The 20,203-nt window shown below is 36.7% G+C and overlaps 1 protein-coding gene across 1 annotated transcript in view; it reads left to right on the top strand.

Annotated features, from left to right (window-relative positions):
* The window catches only part of NRP1 (neuropilin 1), a 120,389-nt gene that overhangs the window by 41,688 nt on the left and 58,498 nt on the right, over nucleotides 1–20,203 (top strand). Inside the window, 4 exon segments of the mRNA XM_063452624.1 lie at nucleotides 324–505; nucleotides 4,648–4,875; nucleotides 16,233–16,388; nucleotides 16,981–17,147. Of these exon segments, the coding sequence (XP_063308694.1) occupies nucleotides 324–505; nucleotides 4,648–4,875; nucleotides 16,233–16,388; nucleotides 16,981–17,147 (733 nt within the window).

Here is a 20,203-nt window from a genome sequence, read left to right as displayed (position 1 = left end):
GATGTAGACTACATGAATTTGGAGATTAGGCAGTGTTAAATAAATTACACGTGTATTATTTAATACAATACAGCTATATGTGTGATTATATTTCAATAAATCAAATTATGAGAATAACATTGATCTGTAGGCAATGTTCAGTATATTGAATCTTATACTCTGCAAATGATCTAAAATAATTCCAAATGTATTAATCGAGTGGCACACCCACATCCTTCATGAAATATTACATATTTAATGAAGTAACTTAACTAAACACAGATTAAGCATATGTTGATACAACAAAGTCTAAACACATACCCATTTTGTGTGTTCCCCTCTAGATATGATTACGTGGAAGTGATCGACGGTGAACACGCCAGTGGCCGTTTGTTGGGAAAATATTGTGGAAAGATTGCCCCCACTGCTCTAGTCTCCACTGGGCCATCGTTATTCATTAGATTTGTCTCCGACTATGAAACACATGGAGCTGGATTTTCTATCCGCTATGAAATTTTTAAAGCCGGTAAGTGACATAATCGTGAACATTCTCTGTTTGCTGATGAACAAACTGGAATTTTGGAATGTTAATTTGTAAGGTGCATGAATGTTAGTAAATTCAAGATGGTTGATTGGTTAAATTACATTCAGTGCGTCATAAGTACACCCATTGGTCTATGACATGATACTTATAATGAAAAGTGTATTTAATATTAAACATCTTATAGGTATTTGGGTAGTTCCCAACGTTTGACTCACCCTGCAATGTGTCATGCCTTGGCCAATGTTGGAAACCTAGAATAGGTGATTTTCAATGTTCTATTCACTGGTGTAGTTTTCAGAGTAGTAATGGTTCCCCTTTTAACTGTAAACTGCAAAAGATGGATTTTCTCTAAAATTTAAGCTGAAGTGATAAAAATAACTTTTTGTCTTGACCATGTAACACATGTTCTTCAGTCAGGCATGGAACTGGAAGAGGAAGCTCTACATCCGTAGTTTGCGTAATGACTGCGTACGGGAGATGTTATCTGATTTAGAACGTTACATTAGAATGTCTTCTGGCACAAAGTTAGATAATCAAAGACATGCTGTGACTTAATGTAGATTTAAACAAGTCATTTAACTTGATGTGAAACTGGAATTAACGTACAGCAAAACTCCTTTATTAGAAACAAGTGAACAATACTTCTAAATCAGTGGTTCCCAAACTTTTTAGGTTCAAGGCTCCCTTAATATTGCAATATTTTTCCAAGGCACCTCAGGTCAAAAAGAATTCTAGGTTGTATACATGTACAGCGCTGTGGCATATACTGGGCCCCTATAACAATCCAGCTGTAGTGGTTATAGTGCCAGGAGTGCTGTGGTGCCCTCCCAGGGTAAGTAGTCAAATTGTTTAAGAATAGTTTGACAACTTACCTGTGGTCTGCTAGGATAGGGGCTGTAGTAGGGGATAGGGGCGCACGTGTGGGGGGGGAGGGGACAATGTATGTGTGTGTGCCTCTGCCTGGGAGATGGGACAGTGCAAGGCAATCCCTGGTGGTCCGGTGCGGAAGCTATGTATGTGTGTGTGCCTCTGCCTGGGAGGGGGGACAGTGCAAGGCAATCCCTGGTGGTCCGGTGCGGAAGCTATGGTGGTCTAGGTGGTGAGAGTGAACTCTAGCAGCCTCAGGAGCTGCTAGAGTTCACTTTCACGAGATTTGGAGCGTTGCCGTGGTAACCATGGCAACCTTCCGAACTCGCGAGAGGAGAACCCAGCGGAGCTACAGGTTAGAGCTCCACCGGGTCCTGTCTCCTTCCCCTGCCAGCTGCCGCATTACACTGGTTGCGGGCCAGAGTGATCTCCCCTCAGGTCCTGCAGCTCAGGCAGGGAGGGAGGTACAGTTCCTGGTGCTATCATCATAGCACCGGGAAAATATCTTGTGGCAACCCTGTGTGTCTACTGCGACGCCCGCACACAGTTTGGGAACTGCTGTTCTAAACAGTTATAAATGTCACAATTTACAGCCTTTGTTATAATATATAACTGTCAGGTATAATGATAGAGTCAGTGGCTACAACAAATTAGTTGAGTATTTAGTAAGTTCCTGTCTGTGTCAGCAATTTATTCTCCATGATACGTTTTTTTTGTTCAGTATTGCCCAGACAGAGATCAGATGAACCTCACTGATGAAGCCCAAGAAAATTAAATAGACTTCCTGCGTGTATTGTTCCAGTTAACTGGAGTTAATTTCGACTCCTATGATACTTTGCTAGCCATAAGATAACCAAAGCAGCTTGCGAGCTGTAGTTGTCCAAGTATCGGTGATTGACCGTTGAGCCAAGCCTCTAATAACTTTCCACTTTTGTTCAAGATAAACCATAAACTAAACGTAGACGTCTTATTGTGCTGATAGCTCATATCAATTGTTCATTTTGACAGATAAGTAGACAGAAAGATAAACAAATGGAAATGTCGTTTGTATTTATCTTGTCTTTACCTCTTTCTTTGTTAATGTTCTGCTGTTTGTTCCCACTGCTGATTTTATTATGAAGTTTTTATTTTCCTTATAATGCCCTCTTTCAGTGTGATTACTATACCATATTTGTTTAGGCCGGATCAATATAATTTAATATAGCAGATGACAATGATCTGTGAAATAGGCTGACATGCCAATCTAGGGAGCTTCTCTTTCATCGTTCCAGAGCTAAGCAAAACAAATTTCCAGAAATGTTATACAGCCGGAGATATGGATCGATATTTACATTGCCGAGATTAACCTGTAATTCACATTCATAGTTGGAAAAAATAAGTTAAATTGCTGGACAGTGCCTGCAAAATTATTTGAAATTACAGAATCAAATTATCTTGTGTTTAGCAGAGCATGAAAACCAACAACAGCTTGCTTTACATTTATAATCTAATATATCTCAGTGAGAGCAATGTGGATCGTCTTTGCTTAATTTATAATGAGACATTAAAACTTTAAACCCAGAATATAAGAAAGAATAATCTTTGTAATTGGGTTTCAAACCAGGCTTTTTTATGCCTGATGATATTGGTACATCCACTGACCAGGGATATTCCCAACAGCTATGAAGAAAATCAAACACTCTTATTTCTTGTAGAATATTTCATTAAAATGACTCAGTATTCCGAGTAAAAGACACATAGTTCAGTACCAGGCCAATAAGGATTGGTGTCTCTTATTTGATTTTGAAATAAGATGAAATAATTAATGCTTATCTGTTAACCGTTCTGAATTTGTTTGGATAGTCCTAATTTTGAACCTCTGTCTTGATGTTCTGATGGGTTTGCTCCTCCTTTGCTGTGTTACCTTTGCAGCATGTCTTTAAAATGCATTAGCCTGCTGACGAGTATGTTAAAGAAACTTCAAATTGCTTAAGAAAACCTGCTAGTTCTATATGTATAAACAATATACGTACATGCTGGAGAACATAAATGCGTATATAAGTACAACATTTTTGTTTGGTTCGTCAGTGGCTTAATGACCGAATAAATCTATAGCAAGACAAACAACACACGTCTTATCTTATCATATTATTTTTTTGTGGTCTCTCATGGAGATCCTTAGCTTGATTCAACCCCATCTCACATTGTTTCAGTTAACACTGTCAGACTATGCTTCCCTCCGATTAAATATAAAAATTTCAAGTCTACCGACACTAGTTTGATAAGTGTGTGTGTGTGTGTGTGTATGTATTTGTATGTGTGAACATAGGTGTCTATGTGTGTGTGTTTGTGTGCGCTTGTTTACATTATTGTACGTTTCCGCACAACTGATGTTTCTGAAAGGTACCTTTAATAAAAACAACTTTTGAAAGATTAATTTTTCCATTAAGTATAAGTTGGTGACGGGTTAGTAGGTGCATAGTGACATTAGGAAGTGTCTTGCCACAGTTTCTGCACTCACACAGTTTGTCATAAGTACTCACACCGAGCATGCAGTTTTACACCTGTAACAACACCACGGCAAACTAGTCGCATACCCTGGATACAGCCATGAATTACCTTTCACGTTTACTCTGTCAAAAGGCAGAGGTCACATCTGGCATAGTTAGGAAATCTATCCTATAGGACCTCTAGAAATACTTGCTCAGTCCTCTAGAGTGTAAATCTCGCCCACCTCTGCAAAGCTTTTTTTCCCCCTGTAATTCGAATATAAAAGCTTGTCAACCTTGAGATTTAAAGATTTAAGATTGTAGGGTCTGTAATTATTTCTCTGGGGATATGTCAAGTGTTTTGCAACTTGCATTTTTATTGTTCCCAAAAGATTTAATATTTGTCGCAGAGATACGACTGAAATTACTATTTAGAAAAGGAAATTTATAATAGACATGTCATGACTAGCATAGCTGTGAGGTTATATTAATAAAAATTAAAATAAAAACTGGTGTTATTAATTGCAATATGTTGAGACTCGAGGACAAAGATAGCAGTGTGTAAATATCCATAACAATTATTACAATTATTAGCATTTATATAGAACAAACATATTCTGCAACTCTTGACAAATATACATTGGGGATATATACCAGCAAGTAAATGACAAAAAAATATTTATGTTGATAGATACGAGAGATGAAGAGGGCCCTACTCAAATGAACTTACAAACAATACAATTTAGAATGAAATTAAAATGTACCCATTGCTTCTTTCATATTATTAAGGTCCAGAATGTTCTCGGAACTACACATCAATGAACGGAGTGATAAAATCGCCAGGCTTTCCTGAAAAATACCCCAATGCTTTGGAATGCACCTACATTGTCTTTGCGCCAAAGATGTCCGAAATCATAATGGAATTTGAAAGCTTCGAGTTAGAACCCGATTCCAACGCACCAGGTGGAAGGTCTTGTCGCTATGACTATTTGGAGATATGGGATGGATTCCCTGGGGGTGAGTTATCTATCAGAAAAGTTATACCATTTTCTTGAGTCACTGGATATACTTATTTGGGCCGCAACATATTGGTTGGATAAGTACTTGGCTCAGTCTTATGTTGGGCTTATGACATGATGGGAAAGCCCAAGTGTTGGTTGCACAGCTTTAAATAGAAAAGCTTATATGATTACAGTGGTTTAATAAACTGGGACACTGTTATAAAAATATTTTTGGCCTACTGTATGTAAAAAAAAAAACATTGATATTTGAAATTCTACCCCCTAATGTTTCAGTTTTATTGTGATCCACCAATAAATTAAGAATCCCATTCCAAAATCATGAGTTTATTGTGGATAAAGCCACATATTTATAGCTATTAAAGTGGATCTGTCCTTCTTATATTTCTTTTGGCAATCTTTTCCTTGTGCCGCCTGTATCTTAATGGTTTTACTCACTCCCTGCCACTTGCCATTATTTATATTTATTCTCGTTTCTTCATTTTTTGGGGAGCTCAGTACCTAGGCCCAGCCATTTTGTTTTTCTCTGCCCATGATGTCTGCTGTTTGTCCTTCTATTTGATTGATTTTACTAATGAACTGTGGGGGATTTTGATTGGAAACTGAAACAGAATCTTGATTTAAGCTCCACCCACTGACAAGTATTGTCAACCTTTGTGCTCTACATAAGGAACAGTAGTCCTTACTTTTCTTCATTTAGTTTATGAAAACTCAAGCACAAAGATAGTCACTTTAAAACCTCCCCTGTTCTCAAAAAGTTTTCCAGTAGATATTGGAAGAGAGATTTGAGGTTGGACATCGACCTTGGATGATTAGCTCTGACAAAGAGTCAATGTTCTAGTACGTCTCAGATGTGGACAACGAGGATTAGATCAGGGTTCTATACAGTCCAACCATTTGCTTTGAAATTGTGGGTGGTAATGGTGGAATAAGAAAGAGCAGTTTGTATAATGTTCCCATAAGTATGGAAACACCAAATTATATTGAATAATTATCTAGAATATCATGATCTCTACTGCATTGTCTGCAGGTGCAGAGATATCTGCAAAAAGCACATGGTTTTCACGAAATGAAATATTTTTTCAGGCGTTGCTGCTACCTCTGCAAAAAGCACATAGTATTACTTCAGACAAGTCTTTGCATGAGTATTTCCATGTATCATAAGATGACAATTTCTAAGCTTTTGTCAGTTCTTCAAGAGTTAATGTGTAACTGATTGTTCTTGGTTTGATTTTCAGTCACTTTTCCTACAGTGCAATATAACAAAAGGCGTCTTTCATCTATCGAGTTTTCACACTTTGATAGGGCCGACCGCACTTGAGAACAATACTTTAGTTCTTTAAATTCACTTTTGTGGGTGTCTCAGTAGGACTTTTGTTCAGAAAAAGCAAAACTTGTATAAATAACCAGAGATATGAATCTAGTTTCAGTGCCTGCTATAATAGTTTATAAAACTTTAAGTAGATACAGTACAGACGTAGCTGATGTGATGATAACTAGTCATATACTTATGCAAAGATAGTGAATTGTCTTCTGTTTGCAAATCGATTCAGAATAAATATATCTAATTTATTTATTACATTTATTTTATTCCATTCAAATCCAAGTTTGAAATTGAGTTTTAGAGTTTTTACATCTTAAATATATCTAAGACATATAGCTATATCCACCACCTCAATTAAATGTATGATAGTCAAAAATACTGCGTTGATACAGTAGAGTTATCTCCAGATAGGTTTGCTGGTTTTGTTGCCATAACTGATGAATCTCTACAGGAAGGCATCTTAATGAGCTATTAAACAGTTAATATCTTGAAGGATTTCAGAGTCAGCTCATTTATCTCCTAGGTTTGTTCAACTACACCTTTGCAGCTGTTACAATTCCCCTGAGTCTTATTCAGCTGCTAGCGTTATTCAGAACCAACTGATCATATGATTATTTAGATTTAATTCTATTATGAGCATCATGCGTGCGCATGTTTACATAGCTATGTGCATTACATGTTTATATGCAAGAATGTGTTTGCTAATCACTCCACATCTGTAGGTAATGCACCTCCGGTGTGTTCTCCAATATGCTTATCTTTATTTTTCTTTAAACATTAAGGGTTGTGTAAAGGCTGCAACTCAATATTGATGTGATCATTTAATGTTCCTCTTAATGGGAGCTTAGATAAGAAACTGAAATGGTGTAATTCTCATTATACAACATAGTACCCTGGCTAGAACATTAACGAGGCTCTGAGTTTGACCCCTGATGAGGTTTGCAAATACAGCGTTATTTATGTTCCCATAAGTGTGGTTATGCTCAAGATAACAACATCATTGTACAACCCAATGTGATGATGAAAAGAGAGCCTACATATTGTTGTGGTCGTTCAATTGAATTTATAGCGCATCCGATGAGGCTGTAGATGAACTACAACTCCTGTGAGTCATCACCAGTCTTTATGCCACAACCATAACTCTCATCATTGAAAAGAGAGAATCTAGGCTGTGAGAGACATGGCTTGTGTAAGAGGTACTTGCTAGTTAAAGGAACACTGCAACACCATAACCAACTTCTGCATGCTGGTTCCAGTAAAGAGCTGGTGCCCTCCCATGGTAAGCACTCAAACCATTTCAATCTGGTTTAACAACTTACATGGTCTCCTGGGTCTTCATGTGGTCCGGCATAGACCTGCTTGGCTGTGTAGGGCTAATGGACTCCCTTGCAAGAGAAGACTGGATGCAGCCATGGGCAAGGTATGCAGCCATGGGCACTCAGAAGACTCAGTTAAGTTGTCTAAACCATACTAAAACAGTTTTGCCATTTACTGTGCAACAGTACAAGGACTCTCTTTACACCATGACCACTCTAGGGGGCTATCGTTTTTATAGTTTAGAAATGCTACTTTATACATTTCCAAGTAAACCAATGGCCTGTTTTACCCTAAACAAAAATTGAAAGAGAACGGCCAGATTCAAGAATTTAACTCTGAGCTCGTCACATTCTCTGCACCGATAGAAGTCTGACATATTGATTGTTTGGACGTCACAAACATTCTATGATTTTTAAGTGAAGAAATGGTCAGATTTTTTACATCTGCTTTTCATACAGTTAATTATTTCAATCCTTTTTTGGATCCATATAAAATAAAAATGAATGAAACATCAGATAAAAGTAAAAAATGTCAGATAAAAGTAAAATAACATCTACCATATTACAGTGTTATATTGTGTCTTTAACCTTTTGAATTGTTAATTTAAGCTTAACCCTCTAATATCCAAATGGTAAAACTGAAAAGGCAGGCATATATATTAATCTGGCTTCTTCCCAAGGTGGTGCACGTACAGCCTTTCTATGGAGTAAGTAGACTGTTTTCTGATTGTTATCTATAACAGATGTCTAAAGTAATTCTAGACACATGGACCTATTCTATATGATAATTAGTTTATGTGTGCTAGCATTGAAGTTACTTTGGAATTCAATGTGTTTTTACAAATTTCAAGAGGAAATTGTCGCCTTATGGCACTGTTTATCAAATAAATTTGACATAATAAGAAACTTACCATGACGTGCCTCTAGAATGAATTTGAAGGCTTATTAGGATAGAATTATAAAGAACATCGCTTTATGAGAACGGACACAAACACTTATGCTAGCAGTGCTTTGTCACTTCAGTAATGTTACAAAAGAACATCGTTTTCTTATAAAAGATAAAAAAAAGAAAAGGAAAGTGGTTGGGATAGACAGCCCAAAAGAATTTTGTTTCTTCTGAGCATATGTCCCACAAAGCTTGGCTTCGCTCATGCCAGTTAAGTACCATTTGATTTCTAGACCAGGTGAAGGCAAATTTCGGCACTCCAGATGTTGTGGACTATGTCTCCCCTGATGCTTTTGACATCTGGCGTGTCCAAAGGTGCCTATTTGCCGATGATTGCACACCCCTGTTCTAGACTGCTTTAACCCCTTAAGGACACATGACATGTGTGACATGTCATGATTCCCTTTTATTTCAGAAGTTTGGTCCTTAAGGGGTTAATACAGTTGACTTATCTCCAGATAGGTTTGATGGTCTTGTCATAAAAAATGAATCTCCCCTGATGATTTGCCAGTCCAGCATTATTGCTGCAAGAGCATTATGGGGGATGTAATCCACAACATTTGAAGTGTCGAAGAGTGTCTATGTACTGATGATTGCATACCCCTGTTCTAGACTGCTTTAGTACAGTTGACTCTGTAGTTGAAAAGCTGGACATCCTTAGCCGTGGGATGGCAGAGACATTTTCTGGTAAACAGAAAAATCAGTAATGCAAAAGCTCAGCTAAGTTTCTCAGTTTTATAATAAGGATTATCTTAAAATTAAAGTTACGGCATTACTATTATATATATTTTTTTAATAATAACCTGTCTTTTAAGTTCTTTTATGTCATTTGACGGACAGGTTTTAGAGGTGAGGTGAGTTGCATCTTAGATTTATCTAATTAACATACATTTGTATAGATTTTTCATCCCCACCTTTGATATCAAATCATTTGTTTTTGATTGTATGAAAAAAGAAAAATGTATTTCTCGTGATACAAATCCAGCCATCTATGTATGTGGCAGCTGTCTGCAATGGCAAAAGAGACTTCTCACCTCCACTGAGCAACCTATTAGCTTCAAGAACACTTCCCTTTGCTGAAAAGAGAATCAGAGCTCACATACTAATTAGTTCTCGGAGAAAGAAAAAGCGAAGTGTTATATTGCTGAAGTCTGCATGGTAACAGAGGTGCGAGAAATGCTTTCAAATTTAAATCTTATTAATGAAATCTACAGAGGAACAACAATATCAGCTATCCACTCCACACATATGCTCAACATATAGAAATATATATATTTGATCTTAAAATGCATGAACGTTTTTAGCGTTGGCTAAAAAAATGGATTAGAAATTCTTGACACTAAAATAAGCTATAGTAGATTTTAACTCACTTTAATATGTGAGGTCACTGTCAATATTATTTCATTTGATGACATCATCTTGTGCCAGTCGAGGATATGACTGGGACTGTGACATCATTGTTGTATATTATTTCTAGCCAATCGTTAGCTTAGTTAATTAAAGCACCTACTGTTGTATCTTCTCAAACCTCAGCAATTGTATCACTGGTAGTTGAGATAACGAAAGCCATATTGATTTTATATTATAGATGTAATAAAATTATACATATATATATATATATATATATATGTATATATATATAATAGATATATAATAATGAACAAATTTATTTAACATTTCTGTATTATTATTATTATTATTATTATATTGTAGAGCATCAGCATACTGACAGATTTCAAAACACTTGTAAAACTGAAGACGTGATCATTTACTGTAAGATGTTAGATTCTTAAGACCTCGTATTAATTGGAAGTCTCCATGCAAGGCACTTACACCAATATTAAAGTAACATTTTACATTACCATACTGTGACGTGTTGGGGTAATGGGTACAATCAATAACCCCAGACGGATATATCACTAACCTCAGAAACATAATGGTATATATATTTCATGTTTATGGTGATAATACATACCGACATTGAGCTAGGGAGATAAACACGAGTGCATTAATGGGACTAGTGGGTAGATGTCTTACTACTTCTCTAATCTGTCTTAGCCAGAGGTTCTTAATGCAGGTAGCACACACAGTGTGATCTGAGGGTAAAACTGACACATGTAGTGGTAGTTGAAAGGAACTCACATTTTTCTGAGCTACTACATACTCCTGGCTCAAGTGGTTAGCGCATTGAGAACACCAGAAATGGAATTTAAATGTTACTTCCAGGCATGAGCATCACAAATAATCAATTGAGAATTTTTGTGCCTTGTTGTCCATATTACATGTAATGTGTGTAATAACGCACAAAACATGTTGAACAATTTTTACATGACTGCAAATCCTGATATTTACATCCTTCTCTGCCTAAGTGATTACTCCCATATGAAATGGAATGTGTCACCTCAAGTTGTTCTCCAAGGTGCTAAAAGCTTTAGCTGACTGTTTGTGGCATCATTTCAGATTCCCATTACTTGTCTCTGGAAGAACTGAGGATGTCTCTGTCCCCCACATCCTGCACAAGGCACATCCTGTTGCATTCTGCTTAAATAATCAAATAAGGAAGTAAATGAGGAATAATCTGAAAGCAGTGAAAAGTGTAATGAGGGATTCAGATCTATTGTTACCCCTTTCTACGCAAACACGTATATAGATCAAGGCATTCTGCTAGATGACCCCCTGTGATTTGGTGCACATACAAAACAGCCACTGTCTAATCTTCAACGCATTTATCCCCCCATACTATTTAACACGGGGAGTTCTAAAATATATATATTAAGAACTGTTCTGAGAAATCTAAAACAAAAAAATAAATAAATAAAAATAAAAGGTAACAACTTGTAATTATCTTAAACCTAATCTGCCTGCAAACAGCTTTAGAGGTCACGCACGGAGTGCATTTGTACGCAGGTGTCTGGCTATTTTGTTGAGATAAAAATCCCTCTCTGAGTTTCACATCTTTTTTTTTTTTTTTTTACACTCGCAGTTGTAGGTCTTCTCTACCGCAATCCGCAATAGACACGATGATTAAAGTTTCACACCTCAACTTGAAACTTGGAAAACATAATTCATTTTTCACTTACATATCCCTTTAGAAAAAACAGCATTGTTATACCAGAAACATGTTGTCATTTTATGTTCATCAGTAGATTCAACAAGAATATTATTCTATCTACAGTTTAGTTACAGTTCTCAATTTTGGAACATGGCTACAGGTGGGAAGATATTACTGCAGTGGGAGATTAATTATAGCATACATGGGGGTCTGTTCTCAGAATGTCACACTGTAGCAACTATTCAATTAATGTCCTACCTGATTAGAGAACAAGTGAATTTGCCAAAATGTGAAAAATTTCCAAAAATTAACTTTTCAATTAATAACCCTGTCAGGGATTAGTACAATTATATATTTTGATCAATACAAATAATCATTATGATATATTCTTGCTGTGATCTGCTTCTAAATTAAAACCATTATACCAGCCTGTTTCACTAGTTTTTAGAGTTTGCCAAGTATTGTAAAACATATAAAAATAAGTAATAGTTGGTTTCAAGACCTGGATTCAAACACATGCTTATCTCACCCATTCAGCACAGCACAAGAATGTATTGTTTGTTTTTTTTGACAAGGTTAACAGTTATATGTCAAATACATAATAACCTTCGTTAATAATTTACCTTTTTGTTTTTCTCTTAAGTAAAGACCCGCTTGTGTTTGACCTGTGGACAATCTAGTGGTTACTTATACAAAGCTCTTTTTAAAGCATATATATGTTTAATGTTGCAGCAACAATCGAGCATTTTTACCCTGACAGACACCGGCATAATAATGTCGTTCCCCAGTCAGATGCCGTACCAGGTGCAGTACAATCCTACAGCTAAACATGGGTCTCTGTTCTGCCTTTGTGGTCCTAGATTAAGCACTATATGTCTATCTTCCTACTGCTTTGATTCCCTGGCACATCTAGTGCTTGTTTAGTGGAGTACTGCCATGTGGTTCCACTGCCAGCCCACCCATCTAAGCATTTCTTTATCCCCGAGCTGCTCCCAGCCGTGTAGTCCATTAACTTTGTAGGCACTCTGGTACATCCATCACATCAATCCAGGTTCTTCTCCCTCAGCATCACTGCCAAGTACATAACCAAACATGAGATGGGAAATCTTTGACTCAACCAATGCTTGGACCTAGTCTGATTGCGGTTGCCATTATTTTACTGTGTCTTGTCTGTTGCCTGCTTTGGTAACTTCAGGGCAGTGACCAGTTGGCTTAGACTTCACTATTTTGTGAGTCATCTGCCAACATTCTTTTTATCTCCTATGAAGTAACTCATGCCCTGTCAACACCATTCCTACAGTCTTTATTCCACTGTCAAAGCTGTCCATCAGTGCATTCAATCCTTTATCTATTGAACTGCATGATGGTTTTCTTTGCCAAAGGCCCATACATTGCAGTACTATCAGTAAACAACTACGTTAGTTTACCCCCAGCACCCATTCCTTGCTCCTAGTCTACTTTCTTCTAGTTTATGTGTCTTGCCCTCCTAGCTAACCTAAATTCCTAATGCTATAGTGTTCCTGTCCCTACTCCTATTCAGGTCCCCCATGTGGATTCAATTTTTATTTTTTTTTAAATAAAGATTTACTTACCTTTTTCCAGCACCGAGGTTCTCTTGTTCCTGCTTACCTCTCCACCTTCCACAAAGTCACGTAAGAGGCATAGCCATGCCTGATGTCCAATCCAGTGATCCTCACAGAGGAGCATTGGAGACTTAATGCGCATGCACAGCGAGTGCCACACACACATTCAAATGTTTCCATTGGAAAGAAATTGATCAATGCTTTTCTATGGGCTTCCATGTCATCTGACCAAGTTTTTCTCGGCCAGGCCTATGGAAGCACCTCTAGTGGCTGTCACTATGACTTAACTCTGCAATGTAGACATTGCCGTTTCTAAAAAAACTGCAGAGTTTAGAAAGAACAGGACCACTGCACCCAAACTACTTCCTTGAGACTTAGTGGTCTTAATGACTATAGTGTCCCTTTAACTATTCTTCTAGTCAAGTCAAAAGGCATCAAAAGTTCACAGGGTTTCCAGAAACCAAAGGCTAAACTTTAAGACCAATATGCCTTTTACCCTGAGGTCTTTCCCAGCATGTTTATATCTTCAATGAGGATCGAACCCAAAATACAATGCCAACCATGTTACAAACGCCAGTACAGTAACAGTATCTCTAACAAATAACTCTTATCCTACAATGAAAGATAATCACTTAGTAGGAAATAGTTTACTTTTGTACGTCTGTCTTGCCAGTAGCGTGTAGACTGAGTGCCATCGCCTTGGCAAGACATCAGTACTTACTACGTCAATAAAATAAACTCAATTCTAAATGAAGGAACAAAAGCGGTGTTTTGCCATAGATGTTAATGTCACAGCAGATTAAACACTCCATTAATCACTTTTATCTACATTTCCTCTAATTCATGTCTAAACTTTGCTATGCTTGGAAACTTTCACATCTCAAAATAACGTGTGCATAAATAATGATCAAAAATACATTATTTCCATTCTGTTAATTCTGGCTGTTATTCCGGGAAAGTGTTTACTGCTGTAAGGCAACGGGATTGACTCGCTAAACAGCGAGCTGCTTGGCGTTAAATATCAGGCAGCAAAATGTAGGTTAAAACAGCTAATATGTGAGAAATGGACTTTCCAACTCGTAACATTTTGACCTAAATTTGTAATCTAATCATGAGTTTGCCCCTCACACAACTAACTGTTTATTGAATGACCTCCTGGAGATTGCAATTAAGTTGCAGACAAGTGTTTGCAAGGTCAATATGATCATTTATGTTACTGTGTTCCATTCTTTGCTTTATGCACATATAAATCAGATTCGGTCACTCAGTAGATGTAAAATACTTTATTATATTTGTTGGCAAAATCTTTATGTTGTAGATCGCCAAGCAGTTAGTGGAATGGATTTTTTTAACTGGTAAGCATTTTGAGCTATTCAAGGAATTACTCATTATTTCTAGTGCCGTGTTAGTATAATTTTGCTCATATTTGGACACAACTATAACCGAGAGCTTAGAAACAGAATTATTCCAGGGGTAAGATAGCGCACAAAACTTGCTTAATAATGCTGCCTTTGGCAGGCTGTCAAGACAGAGAAAGTGGCGCAGACGCCCCCGGGACTAAATGTATTTTATGAACAAACCTTCCCATATTTCCTGTACCTGCTCTCTTCTTTTTAATGAGTGCTAGAGGTCTATGTGTAATGAACTAGTCAACTAATTTTGAAGGTGTAAGGTTCCCCAAGCATTGTATCGATCTTCACCCCAGGCTAAATCTCGGTGTTTTGCCATCTTCTTCAGTATTTTAATAAATGATGCATTTAAACTCCATTCCATCTGGCTTCTACCTGAATAAATTCTGCTTTATAATAGGATACAGCCCATTTAAGGGAAGACAGGTAAATAATTCCTCACCTTTTCTGCCACTCCTAGGGTTAATCTGTGTAAATGCCATGTATGGAATTATAAAGTGATCCACTGGAAATAAAATTGACGGTGACTTTATTTTTCCTTTGACATCCTATGGACTTTCTCAACTGGGAACCTTAGAAAAAAAAACGGATAGGAAAAGGTCACATAAATATATGTATATAATTAGCTTCTGAGAGATAAGCCGAGTTTAATTACTTCCTCTTATCCACTGTTGACTAGACATTTGGGCAGCAGTTGTTAATTATATGCGTTAATAATAGATACACAAGGAATTTAAATGGATGATTTGATGTGGTTCACAGAATAAATATGTACTGCAAAATTAGGAAATAGATTATTCCTAGTAAACATGTAATAAAAGCTCTTTTAGAGAGGCATTTAAAATACTTCAAGAAGTTAGCAAGCCGTCCCTACTACACACGTGCCCTGGTTTATTCTGTTCTAAGCTGGGAAATATATAATGATATCATAGCTATTATTTATAGATGAAATACTGATTAAATAATGTGTGTGATCAATATTGCATTAGCTACGAGGGCATGTTCATACACAGAAATTCAATGCTTCTTTGTATGGTGTGCAGCAAATTCTCCGACCTCGCCATAGACCAGACTTACAGAAAATAAAGCGCCTGAGATGTCCAGGGGGCAGAATTCAGACAAATTAAGTGCAGACATCCCAAATAAGTCCTTAAAAATTATATTGCAGTGACTCATAAATAGGCTCTTCAACTATGGCTACAAATCGAACAAAGTTCCTCTGTTTGTAAATTCAATGCTGAAGTTGTTTGCGCATCTCAAAAAGCCACCTGAGTTCAATGACTCCCGTTCAAAGCAAAATTAACCCTTTGAGTAGGGCGGTCAGAGTTCCACTTTGTTGTTGTTGTTGTTGTTGGAAGAATACCTGAAATCAGGGGTACCCAAAAATGTTGTAGAACTACAACTCACGTGATGCTTTGCAAGCCTTCAAAATGCTTTTAGAATGACAAAGCGTCATGGTAGTCGTAGTTTTAAAACATCTGGGGAGCTATATTTTGGGCATCCCTGCCTTGAATCATACATTCTCTGAAATAGCAGCCCATGTTCCCTCCCAGTTCTCATGATGCTCAACCAGACAGCCAAAAATAGCCATTAAATCCTTACTACACGAATGTGTATCATTTCAATATAAATTATTATTTTACATTCAGAATTGTTGACTGTTACTTTAATTTGTTGTGTTTGTAAACTAATATTAATTATTTTTTTGTAATTTTATTTCTGTAGTTGGTCCTCATATTGGACGTTACTGCGGACAGAACACCCCAGGACGTATTCATTCTTCGACCGGAATTCTCTCAATGATTTTTCACACAGACAATGCAATAGCCAAGGAAGGCTTCTCTGCAAACTACAGTGTTTTGCCAAACAATGCTGAAGAAGGTTAGTCCCGTCATCATGAATGTTTCAGCCAGTTATGCATTCTAGTGCACACCCAATCGCATAAAACATTAACGGAACTTCTAAATAAATCAAACCTCCTCGAGAACGAGGGCCTGTTAAATAAAACAGCAAGATAAGGACTTTTATGTCAGTCTAGGCAGCACCAAGTATGTTGATTGACTTTTCATTGTCGATCTTTTTTGTAGAAAACTACATTAGCTTTCCTGGAAATATTACCAGTTATATAGTTACATAGTTACATAGTTACATAGTTAGATAGCTGAAAAGAGACTTGCGTCCATCAAGTTCAGCCTTCCTCACACCTGTTTTTTGCTGTAGAATTAGCAATAGAATTGTTATTTGGTGGAATAAATATAAGACATTTAAAAATGACTCCCACAAAATAGTGTTTACTGTGACCCCTTGGATGCAGGTTTAATTACAGAATAAATTCAAATTAACATTAGAAGGGATATACCACAAACTATAGATAATACAAGGAATAAGGGATCCACCACAAGGTTTAGAAAAGTATAACAATCCGCTACAGGAACCCCAACTAAATATATCAATCTAATATAATTTTATTCAGATTTCAAGTGCAAGGAGCCACTGGGTATGGAATCTGGAGAAATACACTCGGACCAAATCTCAGTCTCATCCCAGTACAGCACTAACTGGTCTGCAGAACGATCACGCCTGAACTACATCGAAAATGGGTGGACTCCGGGAGAAGACTCTGTTAAAGAATGGATTCAGGTAATTTTACGAGCATTCGTTGAAATTATATGTTTATTATAATGTCTTGTAGAGAACGCAGTTGAAAACCGATAAAGTAAAAGAAATGTGTTTATGGTTTTTGTTTTTTGTTTTTACAAGGCACTCATATTTTTCTTTGCCTAACCTGCCAATGCATTAGATTTTTAGTTTCTCTTTTCTGGATGCTAATCCACTAGGAAAAATGCATATATGGGATGAAAGGTGTGCCTCAATCACAGGGTTTTACAAAGAAAGAGTGAGCTTTATTAATCCACTCAGTGACACAGTCAATATTTCTATGCCAGCAGGACCAAGTCCTTCATAAAGGATCCTGCTGGGCTTTAAAAGAGGACCATGAGGTCTCATATCGAGCAGGAATTTGTAACCATACAGAGTAGGAAATTTCAATAAAGGAATTTAAAACCTCAGGAACAATGGCTGCCTCCTGAAATAGGCCATTTTAACTATTATAAGCTCCATCAAGGATAGCTGTTTTTTTGCATAGGTATCAATTTACAACATGTTTTGTCAGGTTGTAGAATTTTGTGTTTTTGGTGTAGTTTGCCTTTAAGTGAGTTGCCCAGGACCCTTGGACTCCAGCCACTGTTCAGTAGCTTGTTTTATCAGAAAGACACCAGCCGTTTCCCCCTCTCTACTACACGTATTGTCATTAACTTTTGAATCTGAAATAACGGCAGCAAGGTCAAAGAAACAAATAAAATGCTTCTACCGTCCTATGTTCTACACATCGCTGTCCAAGTATAAGTATATTTACTGCGATATTAGACTGGAAACAGTTTAATTTCTGTCTGTTCTTATGACAACGCTTTGATTTGTATGAAATTAGAAATGCAGGATTCAGATGACATTTACTAATAGGCTGTAAAATGTGTTTAGCTTCATAACAGAAAATGCTTATTTTGCTTCTTAACAGTAAGTAATTTATCAGAATGTTCGTGAAGAGACAGGACTGGCCATCGTAATCCCGTCAAGCTAATACATTTTATTCTTGTTTTTCTAATCAGATGGCTTATTATGAGAATTACTCAATATAGTTAGCATCCATGGACTTTAATCTTCATCATTTTTATTTTACCATCCCTGCTTCCCTTCTTACCCTACTAGACTGTCACACATGCCTATATTTTACTTACCTGCCCTGTAAGTACATACACCCATACCACCTGGAGGTTTGTAATGATTTTATTAACTGTTCTTATATAATCCCCCTTATCAGGAGATCTTCACAAAATGTAGCAATTAATCATAGGTAGGGTTACAGAGTGGTATATCCTCAGACCTGGTGGTAGAAAATTTGTAATTTTTCAAATAAATGTTTTCACCTTTTTGTTAAAATAGTTTTTTTCTTTTAAAAAATAAAAAACAAAACTATTTATTTAATTTATTTTTAACAAATATTCAGTAAACGTAAATAATTTACGCCCAAGTTTTTCAAATACTGCACACAGTGATATTATTGCAGGTGAAAAGCAGCTCATGCTGCGAGATAATATGAAAGGGACTTGGAAGCAGGCTATTAGCATATTATATATCCATAACAGGGGCATCAGCTGATATTTTAAATTAACAGTTTTAATATAGATGCTGCCTGCGGTGCTATTATTACATCACATAAAACAGATCTGTGCCAAGCTTTAAATATTTCCACTATATTGTCAAAAAATATACAAAATGCAGGGTCTGTTAATAGCAGAAATTATATTTAAAAAAATACTCAGTACGTGCTTTTCTAAAAATTAATCAATTCAGTGTTGTTTTAGACCATTCAAAGAGCACATTCATGCATTAGAAAAATGAACTAAAGGTGGAAAAGGGTCAAAAGAAAAAAATAAATGACCAAAATACATTTTTTTGCTGTTAATGATTAATTCTGGGTTCAAAGCAAGACACACGGATTAAGAGACTGTCCTACTGAAACTAATTGTCAGCGACCTCCAACGGCGTAGAGTTTTGGAATTACTCAATCATGGTTGAATGCCTTGTGGACTGGCAGAATTTAGGCCCAATGATCCAAGATGCAAAATACATCTCTAAGTTTTTTTTTGTTTGTTTGTTGATTTTGTTTTGTTTTCCATCCAAGCTATTGTGGGCAACGTTGGCTGTCAACCAACTATAACTCACTTGTTTGTGAGCAAATCCATTTTTGTGTTATTCAGTATTCTCTCCTAAAATATGAAAGTATCATTAGTGCATTATTATAAATATCTATCTTTCCATTCCTGAGAATAGAATGTGCACAGTGTTATCAATGTTATTAGATTACTTTTGTCTCTCTTTGTTTAATCCTTTCAATTTGGGAGGCTGCAATCTGAGGCCTGAAGGGGTCAAACGGTGCCTCGTTGCTTTTCTCCTCAACCTTTACATTTGTTCCTTCCATAATTTTACTGGAAAAAAAATATTTAGTCCCACGATGATATATAATAACACTGTCGTACGTGCCTGCCGTCTGCTCATTTGGTTTTTTACGCTTAAAATATATTTTTAAAAATTACTGTTTCCTGCCCAAACATTCAACAAGTCAGCCTTTTGACACGACTAATGGCCAAACAGCTTGACCTTTGAACTGCTACAGTTTCCACTGAGAGGAAATGTCAATTGACAGAATTATGTTAGGGCTTCCTGATGTAGATATTTTGAGAGCAAAACTCTGTGATATCTGTGTTGTCAAACTCAGCCTGTAAACTTATACATAATTATCTGTGTCCTGAACTACTGAATTTAAATAGGGCAGAAAAAATTGATTTATTAAGGAACCTCGGTAGAGAAAAAGTTATGGCATTTCAAATGTTTTCAGATGAATTCCCAGCATACTTTGGTTTTCATGGGGCCTGCCGGGTTTAACTAAAGATGTCTACAGGCAGCCAGTTAGGGCCACAGTTACTGACACTAAATCCCTTTAGGGGCCAAGGGTCTTAAAAGTGCATCAAATCAAATGTAGACAACGAAAGACAAGGATTATTGAAATTTTGTAGTGTTTTCGTTTGCTTTACTCGTAGCATATTTATGTGGCCTACCTATTCAGCCTGCGATATCTG

Source organism: Pelobates fuscus, chromosome 4, assembly GCF_036172605.1.
Source record: "Pelobates fuscus isolate aPelFus1 chromosome 4, aPelFus1.pri, whole genome shotgun sequence".
NCBI classification, from domain to species: Eukaryota; Metazoa; Chordata; class Amphibia; order Anura; family Pelobatidae; genus Pelobates; species Pelobates fuscus.
Note: the sequence above shows the minus strand (reverse complement) of the source record. Positions and strands in the feature narration are given on the sequence as shown.